This window comes from Saccopteryx leptura, chromosome X (assembly GCF_036850995.1).
Source record: "Saccopteryx leptura isolate mSacLep1 chromosome X, mSacLep1_pri_phased_curated, whole genome shotgun sequence".
Lineage (NCBI taxonomy): Eukaryota > Metazoa > Chordata > Mammalia > Chiroptera > Emballonuridae > Saccopteryx > Saccopteryx leptura.
Window position 1 is genome coordinate 62,993,753 of NC_089516.1, and position 22,748 is coordinate 63,016,500.

General features: G+C 37.5%; 1 protein-coding gene across 3 annotated transcripts in view; it reads left to right on the forward strand.

Annotated features, from left to right (window-relative positions):
* ABCB7 (ATP binding cassette subfamily B member 7) overlaps positions 1–22,748 on the forward strand; it is a 53,901-nt gene that overhangs the window by 13,728 nt on the left and 17,425 nt on the right. For 2 of the 3 annotated variants that reach the window (XM_066356045.1, XM_066356047.1), the window contains 8 exons: positions 13,711–13,843; positions 15,064–15,332; positions 15,952–16,040; positions 16,133–16,220; positions 17,667–17,841; positions 19,240–19,397; positions 19,952–20,115; positions 20,278–20,407. In XM_066356045.1, coding sequence (XP_066212142.1) covers positions 13,711–13,843; positions 15,064–15,332; positions 15,952–16,040; positions 16,133–16,220; positions 17,667–17,841; positions 19,240–19,397; positions 19,952–20,115; positions 20,278–20,407 — 1,206 coding nt within the window. The remainder of the gene's footprint in view (positions 1–13,710; positions 13,844–15,063; positions 15,333–15,951; positions 16,041–16,132; positions 16,221–17,666; positions 17,842–19,239; positions 19,398–19,951; positions 20,116–20,277; positions 20,408–22,748) is intronic. The other variant, XM_066356046.1, reaches the window with a different exon arrangement.

Consider the following 22,748-nt stretch of genomic DNA (forward strand, 5'->3'; position numbering starts at 1 on the left):
TGGAGCAAAACATAAGGAAGTTTTATGAAAGAAACTCCTCAGAGCCATTTTGGCTCATATTTAATACATATTTATGGTAAGCTTTGTTCTCAGTTCCCAGTAAATTGAAAAGGATGAAGACATTTTTGGCATATTGATAGTCATAAGTGGTTAGCATCACTGTGGCATGAAGGGGAAAAAAGAGGTAAAAAGAAATAGAAACAAAAGCTGCTCAAAAGTATAAATGAGTTTTGACTATAATTTGATCACCACTCTTACATATGTGTTAATACATTATTTTAGAACCCACATCTTATAACTTACTTCTTCTCTGTATCATGGATGTTCTTCTTTATTTACTCATTCTTTTCTTTACCCCAAAAGTTCTCATTTATTGAGAATTTGTCATACACAGTACTGTTCTTTGACCTGCACGGTATGCAAATATAAAAAAAGCACATTTCTTCTCTCAAATCATACAGGATAAGACAAGTTTTATTTTATTGCCATTATACAAAGTAGATCATAAATGATTTAAAAGAAGTGTTGAGATGTTTCAAAAGAAAAAACTACACTAAGACGAGGAGTCAGGAAATATTTCACAGAGGAGGTAATGTCTGAGATAGATACCATTCATTTCCAATTCTTGCATTCATTAAGCAAATATTTACTGACTAGTTATGATACTAATCTAATAATATAGGTGACAGATATAGGTACTGGAATAGTGGTATAAATGGTAATATAGAGGAGGGAAAGGTGCTGGAGATATTGTGAGGTAAGGGAACTAGAGTCAGTAAGACTTAGCAACAGATCAAAAAGAGGTATATGATTCAAACAGGTTGCTGTGGATTAGAGAATGATAATGCCTTTATAACAGATGTAGGTAGTATATTGGAAGGTCTTCTTTGGGAAGATGAAAATTTTTGGTTTTGGATATGTTAAATTTGGGGTGTTAGTGAACATCAAGAGAGAGATATTCAGTTTGTAGTACAGTGGTACCTTGACACATGAGTTTTTAAAAAATTAATTTTAATGCAGTGACATTGATAAATCAGGATACATATATTCAGAGAAAACATCTCCAGATTATTTTGACGTTTGATTATATTGCATACCCCTCACCCAAAGTCAAATTATCTTCTGTCACCATCTATCTGGTTTTCGTTGTGCCCCTCCCTTCCCCCCACCCCCTCTTTCTTCATCCCCCCCCCCCCCGTTACCATCACATTCTTGTCCATGTCTCTGACTCTCATTTTTATGTCCCATCTATGTATGGATTCATATAGTTCTTAGTTTTTTCTGGTTTACTTATTTCATTCCGTATAATGTTATCAAGGTCCATCCATGTTATTGTAAATGATCCGATGTCATCATTTCTTATGGCTGAGTAGTATTCCATAGTGTATATGTACCAAGCTTTTTAATCCACTCGTCCTCTGACGGACACTTGGGCTGTTTCCAGATCTTCGCTATTGTAAACAATACTGCCATAAACATGGGGATGCATTTCTCCTTTTGGAACAGTTCTATGGTATTCTTAGGGTATATTCCTAAAAGCGGGATAGTTGGGTCAAAAGGCAGTTCGATTTTTAATTTTTTGAGGAATTGCCATACTGTTTTCCACAGTGGCTCCACCAGTCTGCATTCCCACCAGCAGTCTGCATTCCTACCAGCAGAGCAGGAGGGTTCCCTTTTCTCCACATCCTCACCAGCACTTATTCTGTGTTGTTTTGTTGATGAGCGCCATTCTGACTGGTGTGAGGTGATATCTCATTGTGGTTTTGATTTGCATTTCTCTGATAATTAGTGATGTTGAGCATTTTTTCATATACCTATTGGCCATCTGTATGTCCTCTTTGGAGAAGTGTCTGTTCATTTCTTTTAACCATTTTTTGATTGGATTGCTTGTCTTTCTGGTGTTGAGATTTATAAGTTCTTTATAAATTTTGGTTATTAACCCCTTATCAGACGTATTGTCAAATATGTTCTCCCATTGTGTAATTTGTCTTTTTATTCTGTTCTTATTGTCTTTAGCTGTGCAAAAGCTTCTTAGTTTGATTTAGTCCCATTTTATTATACTGTCTTTTATTTCACTTCCCTGTGGAGACAAATCGGCAATTATATTGCTGCCAGAGATGTCGGAGAGCTTACTGCCTGTTTTCTTCTAAGATGCTTATGGTTTCACGGCTTACATTTAAGTCTTTTATCCATTTTGAGTTTATTTTTGTGAATGATATCAGTAGGTGGTCTAGTTTCATTTTTTTGCAGGTAGCTGTCCAGTTTTCCCAACACCATTTATTAAAGAGGCTGTCTTTACTCCATTGTATGCCCTTACCTCCTTTGTCAAATATCAGTTATCCATAGAGTTGTGAGTTTATTTCTGGGTTCTCTGTTCTGTTCCATTGATCTATATGCCTGTTCTTATGCCAGTACCAGGCTGTTTTGAGTACAATGGCCTTATAGTATAACTTGATATCAGGAAGTGTGATACCGCCCACTTTATTCTTCCTTTTCAAGATTGCTGAGGCTATTCATGTTCTTTTTTGGTTCCATATAAATTTTTGGAATATTCTATATCTTTGAAGTATGTCATTGGTATTTTTATTGGTATTGCATTGAATTTATAAATTGCTTTGGGTAATATAGACATTTTAATGATGTTTATTCTTCCTAACCATGAGCACGATATATGCTTCCATTTGTTTGTATCTTCCTTGATTTCTTTTATCAATGTTTTATAATTTTCTAAGTACAGGTCTTTAGTTTCCTTGGTTAAATGTACTCCCAGGTACTTTATTTTTTTGGTTAAAATAGTGAAGGGGATTGTTTCCTTAATTTCTCTTTCTGACTGTTCATTGTTGGTGTATAAAAATGCCTCTGATATCTGAGTATTAATTTTATATCCTGCCACTTTGCTGAATTCATTTATCAGGTCCAGTAGTTTTTTGACTGAGACTTTAGGGTTTTATATATACAATATTATATCATCTGCAACTAATGATAGTTTTACTTCTTCTTTTCCAGCTTGAATGCCTTTTATTTCTTCTTCTTGTCTGATCTGTGGCTAGCACTTCCAGTACTACGTTGAATAAGAGTGGTGAAAGGGGGCACCCCTGCCTTGTTCCTGATCTTAAGGGGATGCTTTTAATTTTTACCCGTTGAGTATGATGCTGGCTGTGGGTTTTTCAAGATGGCTTTTATCATCTTGAGGTATGTTCCCTGTATTCCCTCTTTGCTGAGAGTTTTGATCATGAATGGGTGCTGGATTTTATCAAATGCTTTTTCTACATCTATTGAAATTATCATGTGATTTTTCTCCTTCCTTTTGATTATGTGATGAATCACATTGATTGATTTGCGAATATTGTACCAGCCTTGCCTCCCCAGAATAAATCCCACTTGATCATGGTGTATGATTTTTATTATATATTGTTGGAGCCGGTTTGCTAATATTTTGTTGAGGATTTTAGCATCTATATTCATCAGGGATATTGGCCTATAATTTTCTTTCTTTGTGTTGTCTTTGCCTGGTTTTGTAGTAAGAATTATACTCGCCTCATAAAAGGAGCTTAGAAGTCTTCCTTCCTCTTGAATTTTTTGAAATAGCTTGAGAAGGATAGGAGTTAGTTCTTCTTTTAATATTTGGTAGAATTCACTTGTGAAGCCATCACGCCCAGGACTTTTTCTTTGCTGGAAGATTTTTGATAACTGTTTTGATCTCATTTGGTGTAATTGGTCTGTTTAAGTTTTCTGATTCTTCCAGATTGATTTTTTGAAGATTTTATGTTTCAAGGAATTTGTCCATTTCATCTAGGTTGTCTAGTTTTTTGGCATTCAAGTTCTTCATAGTATTTTCTTAACAATATTTTGTATTTCTGTTGTGTCAGTTGTTATTTTTCCACTCTCATTTTTAATTTTTTTAAATTTTTTTAAATTAATTTATTTATTTTTTACAGAGACAGAGAGTGAGTCAGAGAGAGGGATAGACAGGGACAGACAGATAGGAACAGAGAGAGATGAGAAGCATCAATCATTAGTTTTTCATTGCATGTTGCAACATCTTAGTTGTTCATTGTTTGCTTTCTTTTTTTTTTTTTTTTTATTTATTTTAAAACATTTTTTATTGATTTTAATTTGTTGTGTTTACATAGTTACAAGTGTACCCCCGAATATATTTCCCTCTCTCCTCCCTTGTTACCCTTGATACCTCCTTTACTTCCTCCCTCCACCGCCTTCCCCACTTTCCTCCATGATTTACTATCCTGTCCTCTATCTCTCTGTGGTATGTTTATATACTTTCACTAATGTCTTTCCTTTCTTTGATCCCCTCCTCTCATCCCTTTTCCCTCTGCCTGCTTAACTTCTTGACTCTTTGACCCCTTCTCTGCCTCTCTTCTATTCCTCAGTTCACATTGTTCATTGGATTCCTCATATGAGTAAAGTCATATGATATTTTTCTTTCTCTGCCTGGCTTATTTCACTTAGCATAATAGACTCCAGGTCCATCCATGTTGTCACAGAGGGTAAGATTTCCTTATTTTTCATGGCCGCATAGTATTTCATTGTGTATATGTATCACTGCTTTTTAATCCACTCGTCTACTGATGGACACTTGGGCTGTTTTCAGATCTTGGCTATTGTAAACAATGCTGCAATACATTGTTTGCTTTCTCATATGTGCCTTGACCGCAGGCCTTCAGCAGACCGAGTAACCCCTTGCTGGAGCCAGTGACCTTGGCTTTAAGCTGGTGGGCTTTTTGCTCAAACCAGATGAGCCCGCGCTCAAGCTGGCGACCTCGGGGTCTTGAACTTGGGTCCTCCGCATCCCAGTCCGACGCTCTATCCACTGCGCCATCGCCTGGTCAGGCTCCAATTTTATTTATTTGAGTCCTCTCTCTTTCTTTCTTGGAGAGTCTAGTTAAAGGTTCATCAATCTTGTTTACCTTTTCAAAGAACCAGCTCCTCGTTTCATTGATCCTCTGTATCATTTCTTTAGCCTCTATGTCATTTATTTCTGCTCTGATCTTTATTATTTCCTTCCTTCTACTACATTTGGTCTTTACTTGTTCTTTTTCTAGTTCTTTTCAATGCAGGGTTAAGTTGTTTATTTAAGCTTTTTCTAGCTTCTTAAAGTGTGCCTGTAGTGCTGTGAACTTCCCTCTCATACTGCTTTTGCTGTGTCTCATAAATTTTGAGTTGTTGTATGCTCATTATCTTTTGTTTCTAGGAATTTGTTTATTTCTTTTTTGCTCTTATTCTTTATCCATTCGTTATTTAACAACATGCTATTTAGTTTCCATGTGTTTGAGAATTTTTGAGCTTTTCTTTTGCGGTTGATTTCTAGTTTCATGCCACTGTGATCAGAGAACGTGCTTGATATGATTTCAATCTTTTTTTTTTAAATTTTTTAATTTATTCATTTTTTTAGAGAGGAGAGGGAGAGACAGAGAGAGAGAGAGAAAGAGAGGAGAGACAGAGAGAGAGAAGGGGGGAGGAGCAGGAAGCATCAACTTCCATATGTGCCTTGACCAGGCAAGCCCAGGATTTCAAACTGGCGACCTCAGCACTTCCAGGTCAGCGATTTATCCACTGCGCCAACACAGGTCAGGCTCAATCTTCTTAAATTTGTTGAAACCACTTTTGTGCCCTAACATGTGGTCTATCCTAGGGAATGTACCATGAGCACTTGAAAAGAATGTATATTCTGCTGCTTTAGGGTGAAAGGTTCTGAAGATATCTATGAAATCGAGTTAATCTAGTGTGTCCTTTATGTCTGCTGTTTTTTGTTAATTTTCTTTCTTGAGGATCTATCTAGTGATGTTTGTGGGGTATTGAAATCCCCTACTATTATAGTATTGCTGTTGATCTCGCCCTTTATATCCATTGAAGTCTGCTTTATATATTTAGGTGCTCCTATATTAGGTGTATAGATATTTATAATGGTTATATCTTCCTGTTGGATTGCTCCCTTTATCATTATGTAGTTGCCTTCTTTTTTTTTTTTTTTTTTTTTTGTATTTTTCTGAAGCTGGAAACGGGAGAGACAGTCAGACTCCCGCATGCGCCCGACCGGGATCCACTCGGCACGCCCACCAGGGGCGACGCTCTGCCCACCAGGGGGCGATGCTCTGCCCCTCCGGGGCATCGCTCTGCCGAGACCAGAGCCACTCTAGCGCCTGGGGCAGAGGCCAAGGAGCCATCCCCAGCGCCCAGGCCATGTTTGCTCCAATGGATCCTTGGCTGCGGGAGGGGAAGAGAGAGACAGAGAGGAAGGATGGGGTGGTGGAGAAGCAAATGGGCGCTTCTCCTATGTGCCCTGGCTGGGAATCGAACCCGGGTCCCCCGCACGCCAGGCCGACGCTCTACCGCTGAGCCAACTGGCCAGGGCTGTAGTGGCCTTCTTTATCCTTACTATATCCTTGGTTTTAAGATCCATTTTGTCAGATATAAGTATTGCTACCCCAGTTTTTTTTTTTTTCATTTTTATTTGCATGAAATATTTTTTTTCATCCTTTTACCTTCAACCTATGTGCATCTTTAGTTTTAAGGTGTGTCTCTTGTAGACAGCATATGTATGGGTACTGTTTTCTTATCCATGCAGGTACCCTATGTCTTTTGATTAGATCATTTAACTTATTTACATTTAAGATTATTATTAATGTAGTTATTTATTGCCACTTTATTCTTTAAAGCTGTATTCCTCTTTTGGTATATTCCTTTCCCACTTTGATCTGTTTGCATCAGGCCCCTTAATATTTCCTGCAACATTGGTTTGGTTGTAATGAATTCCTTGTTTTTTTTTTTGTCTGGGAATCTTTTTATTTCTCCTTCGATTTTAAATGAGCCTTGCTGGATAAAGTAGTCTTGGTTGTAGGTTCTTGTTCTGCATTATTTTGAATATTTCCTGCCATTCCCTTCTGGCCTCAAGTGTTTCTGTTGAGAAGTCTGATGTCATCCTTGTGGGGGCTCCTTTGTAGGTGATAGCCTTTTTTACTCTAGCAGCTTCAAATCTTTTCTCTTTATCACTTAGCTTTGGTATTTTATTATGATGTGTCTTGGTGTACGTTTCTTTGGGTTTCTCTTTAATGGAGTTCTCTGTGCTTCTTGAACTTGTGAAAGTTTCTCCTGCATTAATTAGGGAAGTTTTCAGCTATGGTATGATTGAACAAAGTCTCTATCCCTTGTTCTTTCTATTCTTCTTCAGGAACCCCTATGATGCGGATGTTATTTCTCTTCGTGTTGTCACAGAGCTCTCTAAAAGTTTCCTCAGACTTTTTGAGTTGCTTTTCTTTTTTCTTCTTTGCTTTCATGCCTTCATTTATCTTGTCCTCCAACTTGCTGATTCAATCCTCAGCTCCATCCATCCTGTTTTTAATTCCTTTCATTGTGGTCTTCATTTCTGATACTATATTTGTTATTTCCAACTGATTCTTTTTTAATATTTCAATATCCTTTTTTATACATGCTATTTCTTTATATAGGTGTTCGTAATGACCATTCATTGTTGTTCTAAGATCCCTAAGCATCCTTACAATCATTATTTTGAACTCTACATCCAGAAGTTTGCTTATTCCATATCACTGAGATCATTTCCTGGAGGTTTCTCTTGTGCTTTCATTTGGATTGCACTTCTCTGTCTTCTCATTATGTATGTGTGTTTGGGTGTTTTGTTTGTAGAGCTGGTTGAGTCTAGGCCTGGTGTTGTCTGCCTCCAGTTTTCCATTGTGTTATTTCTAGTTCTTCTTGTGTTGACATCAGCTATTATTTGTAATCCACTTTGGGATTTGGGCCCCTTTGAAGTCTTGATTTCTTTGTTTTTTTCTCAGTTTTCTTAACACATGTTAGTCTTGTTTATTGATCTCAGCAGGGGGCTTATTTGAAACTGTATTCAGGAATGTGGTGAGTGTAACCTGAGACTCTGAAGGCCTGATCATCCAGTTACTCTCTCTTGGGGCAGGGTGTTTTCTCAGCTTCAGTAGGAGGAGGTGTATCTCAGATCTCCATGGAGACCTGAGTTACTGTCCCTCCTCCCCACTTCTTGTTTTCAGCTCTGTCTTGTTGCGCTGATTGGAATTGGAGAGATGTCTGGAGATCTATGACCCGGCAGCACTTTAGTCTTTTGTTTGTTGGAAGGATCAGCCCCTCCCCCAGCTCTGGCCACCTCCAGCACTGGATGAGTCAGCTTCTCATGTCATCCCCTGCATTCCTCTGCCCCTCACCGTCTGTCTCTCTCTCTCTCCCCTTTCTTTTTGGAAAACAAGCCGGCCCTTTTAACACACCTCGTTTCCTGGTCGCTAGGCAAGTGGCTGTGAGCAGTATTTTCTGCTCTTTTTCTTGGAGTGAGAGAATTTCTGGGCTCTTAGCCTCCCCCCCCCCCCCCGTTTCTGTAAGCAGAGGAGATTCAGGCGCTCCCTACCAGGTTTGTTGTGGCTTCTGCTTTGCTCCTTGGTTTTTGAGAGCTGTTCTTGTAGTTCAGAGTTCGTTTTTCATGCTGATTGTTCCTAAATTAGTTTGTAATTTAGTTTGGTGCTGTGAGCTGGGAGTCTGTGCGTCTGCCTACTCCGCTGCCATCTTCAGGTCCCCGACACATGAGTTTAATTTGTTTCTTGGCCAAGCTCTTGACTCAGTTTGCTCATGTGTCAAATCGAATTTTTCCATTTAAATTAATTTGAAATGCAATTAATCTGTTCCAGCCCCCAAAAACCACATGAATTTTTTGTTTTATATGTTCTTAAATAAGAAAATGTACTTTATAAATAACAAATACAAAGTGCAAGACAAGCTGATGAAAGAGCCCAGGGACAGGAAGATTAAGTGCTAATAGTTGGAACAATGCAAATTAATGAATTCACCAAGGAAAAGAACAGAAATAGAAGACAACATACAGAACCTACGATAAATGTGTTCCTCTAAGAAAGTAAGTATTAATGGAAAGAGGGATTGGAGAGTTAAGAGTAAAACCAAAATAATTTAGTCAGACTCTATTCGTTTTTCCAGTCTCCTTATCTAATGGACTCGGTTGACTGCTCTCTCAATGAACTAGACCTGTCTCTGGGAGAGGACTTAAATCAAGATGCCGAACAACAGACCAAGAATCATTACTTGACTTTGTTTGTTCAAGGTGAAGGGAGAGAGTAATACACTGCTCACAAAAATGAGATCAGGGAACATGCAGATACTCCAGTACTTTTAGCCTTTTGTATAGTGCCTTTTTACCAATGAAATAAAAGTTGGTTTTGCATCTCATTTGCATAACTGAACAACTTTCTTTGACTTGTCATTTGGTTTTCAGATTTTTTTTTTTTTGTATTTTTCTGAAGCTGGAAATGGGGAGAGACAGTCAGACAGACTCCCGCATGCGCCTGACGGGGATCCACCCGGCCCGCCCACCAGGGGCGATGCTCTGCCCCTCTGGGCGTCGCTCTGCCGAGAGCAGAGCCACTCTTGTGCCTGGGGCAGAGGCCAAGGAGCCATCCCCATCGCTCGGGCCATCTTTGCTCCAATGGAGCCTTGGCTGCAGGAGGGGAAGAGAGAGACAGAGAGGAAGGAGGGGGGGGGTGGAGAAGCAAATGGGCGCTTCTCCTATGTGCCCTGGCCGGGAATCGAACCCCGGGTCCCCTGCACACCAGGTCGACGCTCTATACCGCTGAGCAAACCGGCCAGGGCCCAGATGTTTTAATTCAATAAAAAAAAATCAATAGCTTTTTTTATTGCTACCTATTCTTTTAGAAATATCCCCTCATTTTTGTGAGCAGTATATTACAAATCTAATGTTGAGATTTTAAAAACTCACTCATTTTTAGCACAGTACTGGTTGCTGAATTATCTTCTACCCACAAATTACTTAAGGGTAAATAAAGCTTATTTTGAGCTTTTTATACAAGGCAGAATTAGCAGATTGGCCTTTATGCCTTCATTAGCTGAATGTAACTACCTTGCTGATTAATTAGAGGCAGACCGTTTGGGGGAATTACTTTTGAGTTGAATAGAACAGGTTAGAACGTGACTAATAAATCAAGTCAAAGGGGGAAGGAAGTCTTAAATTATGGCATTTGTATAGACTTTATTTTTAGTGTGAATTCCAGTCTTTTAAAACAGATTTGTGTTGGTTGGTGATAGGTACCATCAGGGTATGAAATCTAGATCAATCTAGTTTCCATAAGGACAAAAATATTTTTTTACTAGGCTAATATTTGATTTTCTGTCAAAAAATAGTATCTATAGAATGTAGAGGGTTGGACTACCCTCATGTAAACTAATTACAAGTAAATATAAATGAATATAGAAATATCAGCCCTCTGAAAGGTCCAAAATGACAGAATAGGTCAAAGTTGAACTCACCACCTCCCATGACTACATCAGAATTACAACTAAATTACCTGGATAACCATCTGAAGACTAGCTGAACAGAAGTTATATAACTAAGGATATAAAGAAGAAGAAGCCACATTGAGATGGGTAGGAGGGGCTGAGATGTAAAGCACCCCTGGATCCACCATGGCGCAATTGAGAATCAGGAGGGAAGAGTTGCCCACAAAACATTTGGCTGTGAAAATCATCTGGGATTTGGTCCACTGGGCCTGGAATCTGCTCATATTTATTTTAATTACTTGTACCATAGTTTATGCCTGCCGCTGGAGTAAGCAGCATTTGAGAGCATCTATTTTAGAGAGCAAAAGGAGTAAAATATTATGGTCCCTGCCTCATATGCTGCTGATACAGCTATGATATAAAAAGAATTCTGAATTTCAAGTCAGACGTGGATTTTAATTCCAGCTCTGCTGCTTAAAAGACTTGAGTTTTCTCAATTAAAGGAATAATACCCATTTCATAGAGTTATTTCATTCACCTCTCATTGAACCATTGTGGAAGGTTCCTAGCACCATACCCAACTCACATCGCTGTTGTTCATAAAATACTTGTTTCACCACAACGAGTTTCACTTAGGTTGAGAAGGCAGGGTATTAAGCATGTGTACCTACAGACAAAGTGAATGGTAAATATAAAATAAAAATGATAAATATTGAAGTATAATGTACAAAAAAGAGAAGTTGGAAAATGGAAAGTGCAAAGTGGGCTGTTGTTTTCAGATCAACATGATGGGAATGGGATTCAAAGTGGGTTTTGAAGAATGGACAGGTCTGGAGAAGTAAATCAGGTGGAAGACCATTTTAAGCAAAAGCAAGAGGCTGAGGTTATATGGTTCATATAGAAATCAGTTGAGAATTAGTATTACTTGAAATCTGCTATACTATTTGATTATATTTTGAAAGTTAAACATCTTAAAAGCTTTGAGCAATTTATCCCATGATGTTGCATTCTTTAAAAGTATTCCAATATCTGCTGTGTATTTATAATGATATTGCTTGGTTGCTTATACCCTTGTATACCTTACTTGGAAGTTTTTACAGAGCTTGGTTACAGGTAAACCAGGCTTGTTTACAATACATTTATGTTTAATAAAGATGAAAGATATAATAATGGAATATTAACAAGAGCTGGGATTTCAGTTTTTCTTAACCTTTATACCAGTGGTAGTCAACCTGGTCCCTACCGCCCACTAGGGGGCATTCCAGCTTTCATGGTGGGCGGTAGCGGAGCAACCAAAGCATAAATAAAAAGATAGATTTACCTAGAGTAAGTTGTTTTATAAAGATTTAATCTGCCAAATTTAGCGAAAATCCGACATTAAGTACTTGGTAAGTAATTATTATTATATGCTTTAACTTGCTGTAACTCTGCTTTATAAATTTTATAAAGTAAAGTTACTTCCCTACTTTATAATTCACCATTACTGTGGAACCGGTGGGTGGTTAGAAAATTTTACTACTAACAGAGATACAAAAGTGGGTGGTAGGTATAAAAAGGTTGACTACCTCTGCTTTATACAATTTTTTTCACATGTTATTAAGGTATATGAATTTCATTTTTATTTTCAGAAAAGAGGCGGTCTAACCAGCTTCCTGTTTCTAAATGATGGTTGATAATTTGTTTATTTGTTTGTTTTCAATTTGACCATATCACACTTTTATTTTTTAGCGAAGTGGGGAAGGGACAGACAGACAGAAAGGGAGAGAGATGAGAAACATAAACGCATAGTTGCCGCACCTTAGTTGTTCATTGATTGCTTTCTCATATGTGCCTTGACTGGGGGGCTCCAGCCAAGCCAGTGACCTTGGACTTCAAGCCAACGACCTTTAGGCTCAAACCAATGACCATGGGATCATGTCTGTGATCCTGTGCTCAAGCCGGCAATCCTGCACTCAAGCTGGTGAGCCTGTGCTCAATTTGGCGACCTTGGAGTTTCAAACTGGGTCCTCAGTGTCCCAGGCCAACACTGTATCCACTGCGCCACCGCCTGGTCAGGCATGGTTTATATCAGGGGTCCCCAAACTTTTTACACAGGGGGCCAGTTCACTGTCCCTCAGACCATTGGAGGGCCAGACTATAAAAAAAACTATGAACAAATCCCTATGCACACTGCACAGATCTTATTTTAAAGTAAAAAAAACAAAAACAAAAACAAAAAACGGGAACAAATACAATATTTAAAATAAAGAACAAGTAAATTTAAATCAACCAACTGACCAGTATTTCAATGGGAACTATGCTCCTCTCACTGACCACCACTGAAAGAGGTGCCCCTTCCGGAAGTGCGGCGGGGGCCGGATAAATGGCCTCAGGGGGCCGCATGTGGCCCCTGGGCCGTAGTTTGGGGGCCCCTGGTTTATATTTTTGATACTATAATTTTGCATGGAAATGAAGTAATTGAATATTTGCCTTTAATATATGAAAGCATTATAATTCTAATTTTGATATATTGGGGAGTATTCTCATGGAGAAATTGGTTCATTTTTGAAAATTGGTTTGGTATTCAGTGGGTTTTATTTTGTATGGTATTGGAGTAAAGGAATCTTTCTGTGGGGCAAATAGATCTATCTATCAGTGTTGTTCTTCAAATGGTGAATCAGCCACAGGTCATTGTAATTTATTTGCTTTTGATATCCTTTTTCCTATATGATTTTAGTTTTACCATTATTTTGGTGCATGAATGATTTTATATACACTTATTTAATTAATACCTATTGTATACAAAGTATTTAACATGGGGACAGAAAGAGGAATATGACACAGACTACCAAAGATGTACTAGGAAAGAAAAATATATACACAAATAACTATGAGGCAGATTGTTGTAAGTGCCATGCGCTTTGTAGGATATCAGATAATGGACAGAGCTTTTTTGAGTTGATGATTATGGATGATTTTCTGGAGGCAGAACTATCTACCCTATTTTTTGCTCCATAAGATGCACCTGACCATAAGACACACCAAGGGTTTTAAGGAAGAAAATAAGAAGAAAAAATTTTTAACCAAATGATGTGTTAAAATATTTAATAAAATACCGTATTTTTCGCTCCATAAGACGCATGGGCATTTCCCCCTCTACTTTGGGGGGGGGGGGAGTGCACCTTATGGAGTGAAAAATACGGTAAATGTGCATAGCTTGTAAATCAATGTTAACATGGTGGTCAGTGAGAGGTAGGAATTCTGAAATGATAGCTTTCCCAATGCAAAGGTTTTCTCTTTATGAACTTGGAAAATCATTTCAATACTAGTAAGTGGTTAATATAGAAACATTTCCATAAATATTTAAGGTACATATATATACTTTTATAAATAAATATTTTTGCATAGGATGGGTAATTCCTACTTTTATGTTTTTAGGCCATGAATATTGTGGTTCCCTTCATGTTTAAATATGCTGTAGACAGCCTCAACCAGATGTCGGGAAACATGCTGAACCTGAGTGATGCACCAAATACAGTTGCAACCATGGCAACGGCGGTTCTGATTGGCTGTATGTGTGGTTCTTTAATGTGTCTACAGGTGTTGACTTTCTTCAAGAGGGTTTCATCATATTTGAGCAGATGTCCTTTCACTACAAACACAACTTAGCATTTGGGATATTTATTGTTTTATGTGAAAATTGTTTTGATAGGTGAATTTTAAAAATTCTTTTGTATGATACACTTTCCGAAAATTCTGTTAGTCATAATCTCATTCTCCAAGTTGTAGAAAACAATAACATAAACTAAGACATTAAACTTATTATAACAACCGCTTCTGATAGTTAAGCTTCTTATAAGATAACTTTTCAATAAGGCTAGCTAATATTTTTTTTGCTATTGTTGTTATTAGATATCACACAGGAAATAGCTAAAAAATGATATGTGTGTGTTAATGCTTTATTAAATTATATCTGATAGCCATGAGACAAATCTATAGTTTATAAACAAGGGAATATGATGCTTTGTTGTCTCCATGAATTAGAAAGGGTACTTTATGAGACGCAGGAGACTGAATGGGGGCTATACTTTAGTTCAGGGGTCCCCAAACTTTTTACACAGGGGGCCAGTTCACTGTTCCTCAGACCACTGGAGGGCCGGACTATAAAAAAAATTATTAATAAATCCCTATGCACACGGCACATATCTTATTTTAAAGTAAAAAACCAAACGGGAACAAATACAATATTTAAAATAAAGAACAAGTTAAATTTAAATCAACAAACTGACCAGTATTTCAATGGGAACTATGCTCCTCTCACTGACCACCAATGAAAGAGGTGCCCCTTCCAGAAGTGCAGTGGGGGCCGGATAAATGGCCTCGGGGCTGCCGCGGGCCGTAGTTTGGGGACCCCTGCTTTAGTCAATACATTTGATTTTTCAGGATCTCAGTTTTATTTTTTGTTATTTGGGGGAATTGAATTAGATTAAAAATCTCCACAGATATTGTATCTTGATCCAAAATAAGGCCATATAAGCTGTTCTGTATTCAAGTATCTAGTTGGAAAAAAATCTTTCAACACCTGGAATCTATGGGAGAAATAACATTGAAAGGGATCCATGGTGGTGGAAAGATTGATACTCAGTAAGGTAGATGTTTTCTAGGTTTCTTTTAGTGTAAGTATTCAGTATATTCATTCATTGTACCCTTTCTGACCCTTGACCATTTTTATAATCCTATGGACTCTAATATTTCTACACCCCATTTTTTTTCTTTTCAATGTACTGTTAGATGGTGTATCAAGAGCTGGAGCTGCCTTTTTTAATGAAGTTCGAAATGCAGTATTTGGCAAGGTAGCCCAAAATTCAATACGAAGAATAGCCAAAAATGTCTTTCTTCATCTTCACAACCTGGATCTGGCTTTCCACCTGAGCAGACAGACAGGAGCTCTCTCGAAGGCTATTGACCGAGGGACAAGGGGTATCAGTTTTGTTCTGAGTGCTTTAGTATTTAATCTTCTTCCCATTATGTTTGAGGTCACTCTTGTCAGTGGTATTTTGGTAAGTAAAACATTTTTTTCATAACAAGCTTTTACATTCTCATTAGTAGCTATTTAGTACTTGAAGCTATTGTGGTATTGGGTGTCTAGGGTCTGAAAGCAAAATTTCATGGTGACAGAAGTATTATGCAGTTCATTTGATTATTTACTACAAGTTTCAAGGGACTGTTCAAAGTCTTTATTATGTTGTTATTGTAAATTGCTTTTTAGTTCTAAACATTGATCAGTCATTTAGTGCTTGCAATTTTTGTTAGTAGAGATTTTGCATAGAACTTAGATTGGTATTCTCAGGTTTTCTGCGTTTCTGGTCCCTATTCATTATGTTTTAGGCAATTTCATATTTTATAATTAATATGTACATATATATTTTTATTCCTCTTATGGCTCTTTGCACTATTATTATCAGCATTTGACAGCATCATTGTGGCAAGTGCAGTTTGGTTTTCTTCCCTTGTTTCCTAAAGTAGATTTTCTGAGGCATTTGATTTCTTACCCAAATAATTATTCATTTCCTCAGCAATGTATTTCTTTAATCTTTTGGCTGTGGTTTGCTGTTGTATATTGTAAACTATTTGACAAGTACAATGACTATTTCTCTTTGCTTCTTTTGCCTTCTTCAGTATTACAGATGTGGTGCCCAGTTTGCATTGGTGACTCTTGGCACACTTGGTGCATACACAGCATTCACAGTTGCCGTCACACGGTGGAGGTAAAGTATTCCCCAGAGGCCAGTCAAGGTTTAGAAATTAGTTATGCTTTTGTAACAAACGTTTCATGCCTATGCAAATCTTTGTCTTCCAGAACTAGATTTAGAATAGAAATGAACAAAGCGGATAATGATGCAGGTAACGCTGCCATTGACTCGCTGCTGAATTATGAAACTGTGAAGGTAATATGTTTAATTATACTTTCCTCAGCCATTTACTCTACACTAAGATTTGTTCTGCCATTTAATTTAATAGGTTCTGTAAGTTAGAGCTTCAGATTCAGAGAGTATCTTTAGGTGTGATAGAATAATAATACTTTATTATTTTTCTTTTATTTAGAAATTGTTCTTTATTTCTATCTCATTTTTTTCTTTGTGACATCATCAGAGTTTTACCTCTTGAATTCATTTCTAAGTGATAAGAATACGATTAGCATTTGATTCAGAATGAACACTAAGCTAATCAATTTAGCATTTAAATTCTTTTTTTTTTTAATTTTTTTTTATTTATTTACTTTTTTAGATTTTATTTATTCATTTTTATTAGAGAGAGAGAGGGGAGAGAGAGAGAGGGAGAGATAGAGAGAGAACAGGGGGAGGAGCAGGAAGCATCAACTCCCATATGTGCCTTGACCAGGCAAGCCCAGGGTTTTGAACCGGCGACCTCAGCATTCTAGGTCGACGCTTTATCCACTGCGCCACCACAGGTCAGGCGCATTTAAATTCTTGACTAAATCTCTCAGAGTGCCTAGCATAGTGCTTTCTGTCATTTATTAGTTCATTTTTCCATTTAACAAATATTGTTGAATGCCTCTTGCATAAAAAGCATTATTTACTAACTCCTGTGATAGGGAAGGATGGTAAAAAAAAAATATTCATATTTAATCCTTGCCCTCCCAGAAATTGCTAATCTATTGGGAGAGTTAAAGTGTGTTAGAAGGCATAATGCAGTGGGGGCAATGAGAATTGTCAATTCAGAATTCCAGAGGATACTGAAAGGTTTGTGAACGACTTGCCATTAAGATAAGGGTTTAGACCTGACCGGGTGGTGGCGCAGTGGATAGAGCGTCGGACTGGGATGTGGAAGACCCAGGTTCGAGACCCCGATGTCGCCAGCTTGAGCGCGGGCTCATCTGGCTTGAGCAAAAAGCTCACTAGCTTGGACCCAAGGTCGCTGGCTCAGCAAGGGGTTACTCGGTCTGCTGTAGCCCCACAGTCAAGGCACATATGAGAAAGCAGTCAATGAACAACTAAGGTGTCGCAACGAGAAACTTGGTGATTGAGGCTTCTCATCTCTCTCCGTTCCTGTCTGTCCCTATCTATCCCTCTCTTTGACTCTCTCTCTGTCCCTGTAAAAAAAAAAAAAAATACATTAAAAAAAAAGATAAGGGTTTAATTAATCAGGCATTCAGTTAGTGCTTGTGGGATGAATTTTATGGACTTTTCAACTACAATTCTTTGTAGAAAACTGCAAGAGTACCCATAGTACTGTGTATTGAAAGTCAGTTTTTAAAATGGAGTGTGCACTACAAAATTTTTCCCTGTATGAAATCTGATGAATAGGATACTAATCACGAGAATAAATTCTAATTATACTTGTATGTACTTACCATTTTGTGTATTTTATAGTATTTTAATAATGAAAACTATGAAGCTCAAAGATATGATGGATTTTTGAAGACATATGAGACTGCTTCATTGAAAAGTACCTCTACTCTGGCTATGCTGAACTTTGGTCAAAGTACTATTTTCAGTGTTGGTTTAACAGCTATAATGGTGCTTGCCAGTCAGGGAATTGTGGCAGGTAATGGATCTGTGGTTTTAACATTTATAGATATTTTACTTAACCTTTATAAATAAAGATTAATGAAAAGAATGTGTATATTAGTCTTAATTATAAAGCATATTCAATAATGTGCTTTAACATCTTTGGAGTATTTTCTGTTCTATTTATTTTTAGGTGAGAGGAGGGGAGATAGCAAGGCAGACTATTACATGTGCCCTGATTGGGATCCACCTGGCAACCCCATCTGGGGATGATACTCGAGTACTGAGCTATTTTTAATGCCTGGTGGTCCAAAGGAGCTATTCTCAGTGCTCGGGGCCATGCTGGAACCAATCAAGCCACTGGCTGCAGGAAGGGAAGGGGGAGGGGAGGGGCAAGAAGCAGATGGTCACTTCTCTTGTGTGCCCTGACCAGGTATCAAAACTGGGACGTCAATACCCTAGGCTGATGCTTTATCCACTGAACCACTGGCCAGGCCTGGAAAACTTTCTTTTATGTATCAGAATGTATTTTCTTGATTGTATGATAATGTTTTTCTTACTTCCTTTTGTTTAACATTACAATTTTAGCACTGGTTTTCTCATTGGTTGGGATTATTGTTTATACGTTTTTGTGGGGCTACAGTCTCATTGTTTCAGGACTTTTTTTTTGGCATCTAATATTTCTAATTTTTCTTACTGACCTAGAAATCAATGTAACTAATTTAGTGTTAGTCCAAAGGACTAAAACTCAAGCAGTCTTTTCTTTAGAATTACTTGTAACCTTTTAACCTTTCTATTTTTCATTTGTAAAACATTTACAAAATAAATAATGTCTGTGCCTCTTTTTGCTACCTTCTCACTCAGGATTTATTTATTCACTGTAACCGTAATACATGGTTTATCATTTTCAATCAAGACACCCATTTGCTCCAATCTTTTAATATATACTCTTTTAAAGTATTTTGGTTTATATTACAAAGAAACTAGCTTAAGGAAAGCTTTTTAGCCTTCCATTTTCTCCTCACTTCAACCATTCTTTTTTGTGTGTATTATGTGTAGTGTATGGGTGGACTTTTCCAATTTTATTTAGCATATATATCAAGTGCCCTATATTCCTAAATTATGGATTAAAGGATAAAGGAGGTCAAATATATGGTAACAAAAGAAGATTGAACTTGGGGAAGTGAACACAATGCAATATACAGATGTTGTATCATAGAATTGTACACTTGAAACCTAGCTAGTCTTACTAACCAATGTCACCCCAATAAATTTTATTTTTAAAAAATGCTGTGAAATTTAAGTAGACCTAAGAGTTGCTGATTTTGTACAGTTTGAACTGTATTCCAGAGTAATAAACTATTAATTTCTCTAAACTGGAACAGTTTATAACATGTAAAATATCCTCTTTTTCTTCTGCCAACTGCAAATTAAGGTACCCTTACTGTTGGAGATCTAGTTATGGTGAATGGACTACTTTTTCAGCTCTCATTACCCCTGAACTTTCTGGGAACTGTATATAGAGAAACTAGACAAGCACTCATAGATATGAATACCTTGTTTACACTACTCAAGGTAGACACCCGAATTAAAGTAAGTAATTTATTTCATACCTTTTTAAAAGCATGTGGCCTTTATCTTATTAATAGGATTATTCTAGACACATATTCTTACATTACTATGTTAGCAAACCAATTTCTTTTTTTTTTTCAGTAATTGGAAATAATTATTATGTTATTAAAAGGTCATTATAGCTTTTACTTCTATGTTTAAAAACCTTACAGTATTAACAAAGAATATTATACCTAGAAGCTAAATTTTGTTAACTTGAATTATTTATACACTTTTGCTAATAATGGTATAAAATATGTGATTGCCTCTTTTCACATCCTCAACTTCCATACTCCCCTGTCCACCTTCCCTCTACCTTCCCCCCCCAAATTATGGAAAAATCAAAACATCCAGGATTTTTACCTTAGTGTGAAGTGAAAAAACAAATCTTGAAGAGCATGCTTGGAAGTGATCTAACTCGACTTACAAACCTCCTCTTCCCCATTTTCCTTTTTCTGTCTGTGAATTAGAAAATTATCTGCATCTTTATTTTAGGCAGCGTGTAAAATGGCTTTTTTTTTTCTCTTCTCTGCTAGGACAAAGTGATGGCCTCTCCCCTTCAGATCACACCAGAGACAGCAACGGTGGCCTTTGATAATGTGCATTTTGAATACATGGAGGGTCAGAAAGTTCTTAGTGGAATATCTTTTGAAGTCCCCGCAGGAAAGAAAGTGGCCATTGTAGGAGGTAGTGGGTCAGGGTGGGTAATTTAGTCATTTCTAAAATTCTGCATTATTGAATGATGATTCCCGGTGTAATGTTTTTTTTCTTGATCCAAATAGAATGATTTATTGTGGTTTAAAACCGGGATTCCCTAATGCTGTTAAGAGGTCAATTAACCTTTGCTTGTCTCCAATTTCAGGAAAAGCACAATAGTGAGGCTGTTGTTTCGCTTCTATGAGCCTCAAAAGGGTAACATTTACCTTGCTGGTCAAAATATACAAGATGTGAGTCTGGAGAGTCTTCGGAGAGCAGTGGGAGTAGTACCTCAGGTATTTAAATGAAAGAAGAAAACTACTTGGGGGAAGATTTATTGGGTCAGTGGCTCTTTTAATAGAATAATTTGAGTTCAAGGAATCAATAGGTGCTAATTAGGAAACATTAGGACTTATAAGTCAATTTCTATTACCAAAAAGACTGAAAAAAAGTGAATGGAAAATCTGCATGATGGAAAGAGTTTTTTAAGCCTTAGAAAGATTCAAAATATAGAGGAAAGAGCCAACACTGGTGTTAAATAGACCCTGAATCTAATCACATCTCTCTCCTTTATAAATTCTGTGATCTTCAGGCTCAGTTTCCCAGTCTGTAAAATAAGGATACTATTTCTCTTATAGGCTAGAATTATTATGGGTTAGAAATAATATGTGGCCCTGGCCGGTTGGCTCAGCGGTAGAGCGTCGGCCTAGCGTGCGGAGGACCCGGGTTCGATTCCCGGCCAGGGCACACAGGAGAAGCGCCCATTTGCTTCTCCACCCCTCCGCCGCGCTTTCCTCTCTGTCTCTCTCTTCCCCTCCCGCAGCCAGGGCTCCATTGGAGCAAAGATGGCCCGGGCGCTGGGGATGGCTCTGTGGCCTCTGCCTCAGGCGCTAGAGTGGCTCTGGTCGCAACATGGCGACGCCCAGGATGGGCAGAGCATCGCCCCATGGTGGGCGTGCCGGGTGGATCCCGGTCAGGCGCATGCGGGAGTCTGTCTGACTGTCTCTCCCCGTTTCCAGCTTCAGAAAAATGAGAAAAAAAAAAAAAAAAAGAAATAATATGTGTAAAGCACCAAGTACAATGTCCATTAAATAATTGTTCAGCAAATGAAAACTGTTGCTGTAATTTCAAATAGTTTTGGACATAGTAAATTTATAAAAATTAGAAAGCAGTTTGGCTGCCAGCTTCAAGTTTGTATGCCTTGTTCATCACCAGTATCCTCTTAGTACCAAGCACAGTTCCTGACACATAGTAAACAGTTATCATATTTTCTGAATGACTTTAGGGGGAAAAGAAATACAGAGTAAGAACTGAGAAGACAGCTTTATAGGATGTGAGTCTTTCTTATGCTGAAAGCCAATAGAGAGATGTGGGAATTAGTTGTAGCCTAGAATAAGAATCATATCACTGAGAAAACTGTAGAAAAGGTATCAGACAGGGATGTGTAGCTTGCAAAAGGTCCCCAACTGATCTGACACATTCCATTCTACCTTGTCCTCTCACTGAAAATCCCAAATGTTATTCTGTATCAATCACGTAGGGAGTTTATTGAAATTCCAGCTGTCTTTCACAAATCTTAGTTCTCATTTAGGATGGCAGTGTATGGCCCAGAAACCTAGGTAATTCTGATACTGATGATTCATAGTTTATATGTTGGAAAACACTGACCAATACTGTATATCAGTGAACTGAATTCTGGGCTTTGCCTACTTAGGGCTCAGTGTCCTCATTTATATTACTACGTATAACTAGATCCTTGTCATTTTCTTTGAAAAGTGAAACTTTAAAATGAAAAATAGATTTTTCATGAAAAATAAAATTTGATTCATTAAGAAAAAATATATATGGTCAATAAAGGAAAGAGATATCTTCATTGGAGTTCTTAGCAATATATATTAAATCAATCATGGAACGCCATTTTTTTACTTACCAGATTGGCAAGGATTTTTAAATTCATAACATCCAGTTTGGGCAGGGTTGTGTAAAATGCCCAGTCTGTTGTTTTGTTGGTGGAAGCATACTGCTTTGCTAGTGAGCAAGTTGGCAATATGTATTAAAAGCCTGAAAAATACTCATAGCCTTTATTCTAATAATTCTGCCCCCTAGGAAGTTTTAGTAAGAAAATAAAAAAAGCCTGACCTGTGGTGGCACAGTGGATAATGTGTCGACCTGGAACACTGAGGTTGCCAGTTCTAAACCCCAGGCTTGTCCGGTCAAGGCACATACAAGAAGCAACTGTGAATTGATGTTCCCCCCTGCCTTTCTCTCTCTCTCCTGTCTCTGAAATCAATAAAAGAAATCTTTAAAAATTATATAAAAAGGGAAAACATATGTGAACAGATTTTTATATGCAAAGATATTCATTACAGCAGTTATTTATAATAGCAGAAGTTAGAAACAATAGAAATGTCCAATAATAAGTAGATGGTTAAATGATCATAAATATCAAGTGTCATAGCCATTTGTAAATACCATGATTGTAAAGAATATTGAGTGTTGGCACAATACTCAGATATATTTGTTGAAAAAAGAGAATACCAAAACAAAACATAATATCCCGGTTTTATAATATTAAATGAATACATATCCATAGAGAAAAAAGATAGGAGAAAAAAATTTGGTTAATAGTTACTGCTA